An 8581-nucleotide genomic window follows, 5' to 3' on the forward strand; every position below is an offset into this window, starting at 1 on the left:
AGAATGGAAAAAAAAAAAAAAAGGAAAAAGGAGGAAAAAAAGAAGGAAAAAGAAAAAAAAAAAAAAAAAAAAGGAAAAAGAAGAAAAAAAAAGAAAAAGAAAAAATAACCCAGCTGGCAGCACAGACGCTGCCGGGAGAGGAAGTGGCAGGTTGAGACAAGGACACGGCTCATTATGCCACCCCCGCAGGTGCGGAGCGCCGAGCGGCAGCGCGCTGGCAGGGGGGCGGCAGCGGCCGGCGTCCTCAGCCCCAACCGGGGAGGACAAACCCAATGCCACAAACACCATCATTATGGCTAAGAGCAGCATCCACCTCCTTCCTCCGGCGTGCCCTTGGAGGGCGGGCAGGCTCTGCTGAGACGCAGCGCCACAAGGACGCGGGACACGCTGCTGGAACAAGCTCTTCCAGTGTCATCACGGTCCTCAGAGGTTTTCAGGGTTGGCCCAGATAAAGCCACGAGCAGCCCGCTCTGACCTTGTGGCTGACCCTGCCGGGAGCACGAGACCTCCTTGGGACCATTCCCATCTGGATTGGCCCATGCTCTGAGCTGGGCAGGCCCAAGCCCGCTGCATACTGGCACTTCTGACAGAGTTGGGGTGACTGGGAGCTGGGGAGAGCCACTTGGGTGTAGTGGTTTCCTTGGGGGACATGCCAGGAGCTGGATGAGCCCCGAGGAAAAAGGTCCCTATGTCCTTTAGAGCAGAGCTCGTCTGCACAGACAGCAGTTTGAGCAGGAACCAAGACCCAGGTCTGACCTGGAAGGTGACCCAGCAGCATCTCCTCGGAGATGCATTAACCTCAGAACACAGCCAGGTCAGAATCAAGCAGGGAATGGGGCATTAATCCAATGAAAAAACCATGGGGACGGATCTTTTTTCTTGCAGCCCTTTCCTCATCCTGCAGGGTGCTGGAAAAGGCAGGCGGCATCTCCAAGGATGGGAACAGGCAGGAAGGAGAGACAGCACCGAAAGCGTGGGTGCTGCTCTCGCCGTGGAGAACAGAGTACAAACCCCGCTGCTGCCAAGCCCAGTGTCCTCAGATGCATCTCCCCAGCTCACCCAGCCACAGTCACCAGAGACTTCCCCGTGCCACACTGAGCGGGGGAGTCTGAGCAGGACGGGGGGAGCACCGCAGCGAGGAGTGCTCCCCGCTCCTGCCCCATCTGCTCGGCCGTGGGGAGATCCAGACCCAGCTCGGAGGAGGTGTTGCAGCGACAGGGGAAAGGTTTCCTTCACAGTGGTATGGTGCCCACCGAGGTTCTCAGCTGGCTCTCAGGTAGGAGGTTGCAGAGCTCAGTGGCCCCTCGTCCACTGCTCTGACCTTCAGACACCTAGTAATGATGTTAGAAACAAAAGAACAGCCCAGGCTATGGCTCTCCACCTCCCCATCCTCCCTGCAACAGAGACCCACAGGCAAAGCCCTGTGAAGAGCTGAAGCTCCAGGGGAGCACACATTGCTCCTCTCTCCTGCAGTCTGGGGATTTCCAACACCAGAAGCACGGTCACCAACCCTCTGTGGCTTTTGCTTTCCAGGAATTTGCTTAACTGCCTTTTGATCCCAGACAAGCTTCTCACACCTTCCCTCCATCCCTCTACCCAAGGCCATCTGATTGCACAGATCAATCCCAGATTGCTTCATGAAACACACTTGCACCCCGAGGTGCCACTGCCTCTTTCCCCACTGATGCCCCATTATGGGAAAGGAGCTCGAGCAACCCTTCCCCCCATCACCTTCCCCACCACCACACAGGATTTTATTATTCCCCGTCATGCCTCCCTCAGTCATCTCTTCCCCCAGACGGAAGAGAGCCAGTTTATGTAATTGTTCCTTCTATGGAAACAGCTTTATACCTTTAATTATTCCTGCCACCCCTCCCTGCACTTTCCCGGCGTGTCTTTAAAAGGGTGCGGATGTGCCGGCAGGCAGACAGGCTCTGAAGGAGGAGCAAGTTTTGGTTAGGACACCCACTGCGCCCCAGGAGGGCGGCCATGGTCTGCCCTGACCCCGCTTCTGACCAGCTTTCAGCAGCAGAGGGGCCGCATCCAGCCCCTGGACCAAAGCCCTTGTTTGTGCCCAGGGAAGGCTGCAGATCAAGCAGATCGTTTGTGAGCACAAGGACAGCCAGCGCCAGCTCCACCCCCACCCCGGGCCCCAGGGCCTCCAATGCCCCCGGCGATGAAAGGCCGATGAAAGGGAACAAAAAGTGTTTGCAAGCCCAGGGCACCAGGATGGCGTGGGACGAGCGGCACGAGCCACGAACCCAGAAATGACTCCAGAACACCCCATTCAAACACCTCCTCAGCAAGGGGAAGCCGTGCAGCGGTTACAAAAGCACCCTCTAATCACGACAAATGGCACATTGACAGCCGCAACCATTCATATCATGGCTCAGCTTCACCCCTGAGCTGCAGGATCTGCTTCCCACCTCGTTTCGGGGACAGGTCTGCAGGCAGGATGTGGTCCCGAGAGGGGATCATTGCTCGGCACCAACGTGGTACCTCGATGGGGGCCATAAGGCAAGCTTGTTTCTCAAGATGGGCAGGTTTCCTAGGACAAAATCCAGGACACTGGGTCCAGGCAGATCCTCTGACCAGCTGCCAACTCACTCCAGATCTAACCCTGACAGGGATGCTGGAAAGATCAAGGAGGAAGACTCACACAGCAGAAGTCCAAACACACTGCACCCCCTGGAAGGGGACGCGTGATGGGGTTTTGAAGAGCAACAGCGCTAGGAGCACGCTTAGCTCAGCTTTGCAGATTGCCTACTAGCTGGCCATGGCTGCTGCAGAGCCCAGGATGTAAGCGGATCAGGAGCTGTTTTAAACACAGCCCCTGAGCCTCGCACAGGACCTGGGCCAGTGGGTTTTTTCCTGATGAAAAAGCATATCCCGAGATGACCCCTCCTAACCTCAGGCACCTCAGCCGACCCCCAGAAAGGGAAGCCTCTGCTGCAGAAGGACTGTGGACCTCATTACATCAGGTGCTTGCTCCGGGTACAGGAAGAAAACACTGACCATCACTCCCATCAGACACCCTCAGACCACCCCACACAGCACCTCCAGGGACCCACTCTTCCTTCCATCCCAGTCAGCCCCATGCGAAGCAGGGTGCCACCTTGGCACAGGCTCTCAGGAGGTCCATGCTGCCCTGCAACCCCACCGGTGCAGTCCAGCTGCAGGAGCCCACCTCGCACCAGGGCAGGGGACAGCTTCAGTGGCCCCCTCCCTTCCTGCAGCCCTTCACCCTCCAGCCCAGTCCCTCCAGCCAACCTTCTCCCAATTTCCCACCCTGGCCTGGTTCTTCCCAGCCCCACAGCCTCTCTCAGCCCCAAGACTGCCCTGCCTCCCCTCAGAGCTGCCAGCCCTGAGCCTGCCCAGGAGCAGCCTGGACTTCCAGGCTCCATGCAGTGCTTGCCCCAGTCAGCCCCAGGCTCTGCACACACGGCTGCGGGGCCCCACAGCCCCATGCCAGGCTTACGGGACCCCTGTGAGACCCCCAGGCCCCACACCAGGCCCCACAGCAGGCTCACAGAACCCATGTGAGGTCCACAGGACCCACAGCAGCACCCAGGCCAAGCCCACAGGACACACAGCAGGCCTCACTCTAGGCTCACAGGACCCACGCCAGGTCCACAGGCCCCACACGCCAGGCCCAGGCCCACTAGACCCCCACACACCAGGCCCTCGGGCCCCCACACGCCAGGCCCACTGGACCCCCACACACCAGGCCCAGGCCCACTAGATCCCCACATGCCAGGCCCACTGGAGCCCAAACGCCAGGCCCAGGCCCACTAGACCCCCACATGCCAGGCCCAGGCCCAGGCCCACTGGACCCCCACACGCCAGACCCAGGCCCACTGGACCCCCACACGCCAGACCCTTGGGCCCCCACACGCCAGACCCACTGGGCCCCCACACGCCAGGCCAAACCCACAAGCCCGTAGTGCCCCCCTGCAGGCCCACGGGACCCACGGCAGACCCGGCCGTGACCCGCCGTGCCCCCACCCGCGCAGGCACCCCGCTGACGTCACACCCTTCCAGAAGATTCCCCCCTCCCCCCGGGGATCCCGCCGCCAGCAAACTTGCCCCCGGCCAATGAGAGCGCCCTGAGGGGGCGGTGCCGGCTTGAATTGACCAATAGAAAGAAGGAACCGGCAAGGCCTCCGCCCGCCCTGCCTACCCCGCCCCTTTCGGGAGAAACCAATGAGAGCGGTCTATCGCGGCGACGGACAGTCCGCCGGCCCAACGGGGCGGGGCGCGCGCGGGCGGGACTCCCCTGACGTGGCGGCCGGGGGGCGGGGGCGGGGGCGGCTCAGCGAGCGCGCGACGCCCCGGGACAGCGCGAGCGGTGAGTGCCGGGGGCGGCGATGGCGGCCCGGCCCCACCGCGCTGCCCCACACACCCCGCCCCACACACCCCGCCGAGCCGCTGCCGAAGGAGGGCCGGTGGGCACGGGGGCGAGGGCTCCCCGCCCCCTGCGCTGACAGGGCGCCGCTGTGGGGCGGGGGGGGTCGTTCCCTCCGCCCCGTGGGGTGACAGGGTGCTGCTGTGGGGCTGGGGGGGATCAGTACCCCTGCCCTGTGACCTGACAGGGTATTGCTGTGGGGCTGGGGAGTCAGTCCTCCTGCCCCGTGGGGTGACAGGGCATCGCTGTGGGGCTGGGGGGGTCAGTCCCTCTCCCCCGTGGGGTGACAGGGCATCGCTGTGGGGCTGGGGGTGGTCAGTCCCCCTGCCCTGTGACCTGACAGGGTGTTGCTGTGGGGCTGGGGGGTCAGTCCCTCAGCCCCATGGGGTGACAGGGTGTTGCTGTGGGTCTGGGGGGTCAGTCCCTCTGCCCCGTGGGGTGACAGGGCATCGCTGTGGGGCTGGGGGGGTCAGTCCCTCTCCCCCGTGGGGTGACAGGGCATCGCTGTGGGGCTGGGGAGGGCTGTCAGTCCCTCTGACCCATGGGATGACAGGGTGTTGCTGGGGGGAGGGTTGTCGGTCCCCCTGCCCCATGCGGTGACAGGGTATGGCTATGGGGCCAGAGGGGAATCAGTCCGCCTGCCCTATGGGGTGGCACAGTGTCGCTGTGGGGCTGGGGCATCAGTCCCTCTGCCCCATGTAGTCACAGGGTGTCTCTGTGGGGCGAAGGGTTTCAGTCCCCATGCCTCATGGGGTGCCAGGGTGTCACTATAGGCTGGTAGAGTCACTATATATGACACGGTGTTGCTGTGGGGCTGGGAGGGTCAGTCCCCCTGCCCCATGGAGTGAGATGGGGCATCGCTGTGGGGATAGGGGGTCAGTCCCTCTGCCACATGGAGTGACAGGGTGTGTCTATGTGGCTGGGGGGTGTCAGTTTCTCTGCCTTATGGAGTAACAGCGTGTTGCTGTGGGTCAGGGGCATCAGTCCCCCCACCCCACAGGGTGACAGGGCATTGCTGTTGGGCAGGGGATCGGTCCCTCTGCCACATGGAGTGACATGGTGTCGCTGTGTGGCTGGAGAGGAGTCAGTCCCCCTGCCCCATGGGGTGACAGGGTGTCGCTATGGGGCTGAGGAGTCAAGGGGATCAGTCTCCCTGCCATTTGGGGTGACAGGTTGTTGCTTTAGAGCCTGGGAGGGTTAGTTCCTTTGGCACTTGTAGTGACAGGGTGTCACTATGGGGCTAAGGGGTCAGTCCCCTCGCACTGGCAGGGTGTTGCTATAGGGCTGGGGGGATCATTCTCCTTGTCCCTGGGGTGACAGAGGGTCACTATGGGGCTGGGGGGTCCTTCCCTTAGCCATATGGTGTGACAGGATGTTTCTGTGGGGCTGGGAAGAGGAGGTTAGCCTCGCTGCCCCTTTGTGAGTGGCCCCATTGCCCCCCAGGGGTGTGAAGGTGAGGGAGGAAGGGATTAACACCTCTGCCCGGGTGGATTGACAGGGTTCCCTGCTGAGGCTGTGGGTCAGGGTTAACTGCTCTGCCCTACCTAGTGACAGTGTGTCCCCGAGGGTATGAACGGGGTGGGAGGAAAGGGTTAATCACCCTGCCCCTTAACAGTAACACTACATCTAAGTGGGGCTGGGAGGAAGGGGTTAATCCTACCCTCCTCTATGGGGCTGTAGTACCCCCTGTGGGGTGGAGAGGTCGGTGAGGTGAGGGTTAACCCCTCTTTCCCTTCCCACTTTCGAGTGAACAATGAGCCCTGTTGGAGTTGTGTGGTGTGGTCAAGAAGGGGTTAAAAGGTAACCCCCCCCTCGCCTCCCCCCTCCATCCCCATGTTGGGGGTACGAGTATATCCCAGTGGGGCTGAACTGGCTGGTGAGGAAGTGGGTAGAGCCCCCCCCCGCCCCAGGTGACAGTAATGAGGTTGGAGGGGGTAGCAAGGAAGGGGTTAAGTCTTGTCCCCAAACGGGGTGACAGTGTGCCCCAGGGGAGCTGGGGAGGAAAGGGTTAACCGGCTTTCCCGTTGGGGCAGGCAGTGGGTCCCAGTGAGGGGTCACCCCAGGCAGGGGACAGCACCCCAGTGGGGCTGGAAAGGGGGGGGACCCTACATGGGAAGGTGCTTGTGGGGGGTGGCTTGACCCTGTCCCCACGCAGGACCCAATGGCGGGTGGGGCTGGAAGTGGTGACCCCCTCTATGGGGGGGGGGATGATTCATTGCGGGTAGTCATGACATTGCTGCCTGGTTGCCTGCGGCTGCCAGCCGGCACGGGCACGGGTGGCTCTGCCACGGGCACGGGTGGCTCTGCCTGCCCCGGGCAACGCTGAGATTCCCGCCGCCGGCTCCTTAACCGAACCCGGGACACGCTGCCATGCCGGCCATCCTGCTCTTCTGGAGCCGCGCCGAGAGGTACGCACCCCGCTACGGCTCCCATCCCCGTATCCATCCCGGGAAACATCCACCCGGACAACCCAACCCTGGCACTCAGTGCCCGCTGAGCCACCGGGACCCCCAAACCTTGGGGAGGCAGTGGGCTTGGGGGGCTGTCACCTGCCCGGCGTTCTGCTCGCCCAGGGTGGGATGCCGGGTGATGTTCCCCAATTTCTCGGCGTGGGGCATCCGGGGAGGATGCTCTCGGCAGCCCGCGAGTGACGGTGACGAGGGACTCTTTGGGGGGGACGCGGTGGCATTTTGGATTTCCTTGGCGTGCTTGAAGGTGACTTCTCAGAAGTAGGTTTTTGGAGGAGGCACCGTCCCGGTGCCCCCCAGGCTCTGGGTGAGAGCGTGGCGGTCGGAGACCTTCTGCTGGGGGACCACTGCCGGTGCCTGGGGAGGGGGGGGACGCAAAAGGAACCCCCCCCCCAGCGCATCCAAAGAGGATGTGCAAATTGGTTAATTGGTTAAATGACTTTTTTTTTTAAAAAATTTTTTTTTTGCCCCCCCCCTCTCCCACATCACCGCTGCCGCCCTACTTTTCTCCCTCCCCGATTCGCCTGGCGGGTGCAGAGCCCTGGGCGTCAGCGGAGCTGGTTTTCGGGGACGTTTTTTCATTTTTTTGGGGGGCTCCTGGCTGCGCTCCCTGCTCCTCGGCGGGGGCTGCGCGGGGGACGTGACGGTGACGGGGCGGCCGGGCGCCTTGCGGCAAGCGGGGAGGGAGGATGCTTGGAGCTGACGGCAGAAGTGTCTTAATCCGGCGGTTTAGCATCGGGGAAACCAATTAAAAGGAAAATTACGGCTCGGCAAGCGACTCCATTGAAGGGTCCCCCCCTCCCCGTGCGCGCACAAAGGACGGCAGCTCCCCGGCTCGCCTGCACCCACGCCGGCTCGCCCGCCACCGAAACCCTTTCGGAGCCGTCCCGGCAGCGGAGGTCAGAGGCAACCGTGGCTACCGGGTTGGCGAGGAGCCACCTTGTCGGTGGCCCCGAGGAGCTGGAGCGGGAGGCTCGCCACCCCAGCATCCCTTGGCGGCGGCGGGGGCAGCATCCCCGGCAGGAGCCTGCATCTTCTTCTTCTCCGCCGACCCCCTGCCAGCCCCCGCTGCCTCCCGGCCGGGCGCAGAGCAGCTGCCGGCGGCGCCTGCGGACAGCCGCGATGTTTAAAATAAAGCTCGAGCCTTTAAAAATGACGGCTTGGACTCTGAATGTGTTCGTAAAGTTTCGGTAAGTGAGCGGGTTTACCGCCTCTCCACCTCGCGCCCCGGTTACACCGCCGGCAACCGGGGCCCGTCCTGCCGTGACCTTGCCCCCCCCTCCCTTTCCCAGATCCTTGGAGATGGGGGGAAAAAAAAAAAAAGAAAAGAAGCCCAAACCAAACCCAAGCCGGGGCAGGTTTGTTCCCTTAGATGACTGCCGAGCGAGCGGAGGGATTATGTCAAACGATCGCTATTCAGCTGGCGCGCTCATCCAGTGGTTTCACGGGCTGATGTCATGTGCGGGGCCGGAACAAAGATTTCATTTTTTATTTAATTTTTTTTTTTTTCTCTCTCTCTTTTTTTTTTTTTTTTCCCCCTTTTCTTTTGTGGTTGCAAGAGGAGGATGGAGGCTGAGCTGGCTCAGCTGGGCTGGCAGTGGTGGTTGGGGGGGGGGAGGATGCTTGTGGTTTTCTCCAAGGCTGAGTGGCTTGTCCGAAGGTGTCCGGTTTAAGAGGGTGACGCAGGAATGGCCTTGCCCACCCCCCC

At 62.0% G+C, this 8581-nt stretch overlaps 1 protein-coding gene across 2 annotated transcripts in view; it reads left to right on the top strand.

Annotated features, from left to right (window-relative positions):
* Positions 1-4329: 4329 nt before the first annotated feature.
* DNAJB5 (DnaJ heat shock protein family (Hsp40) member B5) overlaps positions 4330-8581 on the top strand; it is a 17082-nt gene continuing 12830 nt past the window's right edge. Inside the window, exon 1 of one of the 2 annotated variants that reach the window (XM_014952552.1) lies at positions 4330-4348. Coding sequence is in view for 1 of the 2 variants with exons in the window: in XM_014952550.1 (XP_014808036.1) it covers positions 6776-6813 (38 nt within the window). In the remaining variant the exon portion in view is untranslated. Of the gene's footprint in view, positions 4349-6616; positions 6814-8581 lie in introns of those variants that run through there. The other variant, XM_014952550.1, reaches the window with a different exon arrangement.

The sequence above is a fragment of the Calidris pugnax genome, unplaced genomic scaffold (assembly GCF_001431845.1).
Source record: "Calidris pugnax isolate Ruff unplaced genomic scaffold, ASM143184v1 scaffold220, whole genome shotgun sequence".
Classification (NCBI taxonomy): domain Eukaryota; kingdom Metazoa; phylum Chordata; class Aves; order Charadriiformes; family Scolopacidae; genus Calidris; species Calidris pugnax.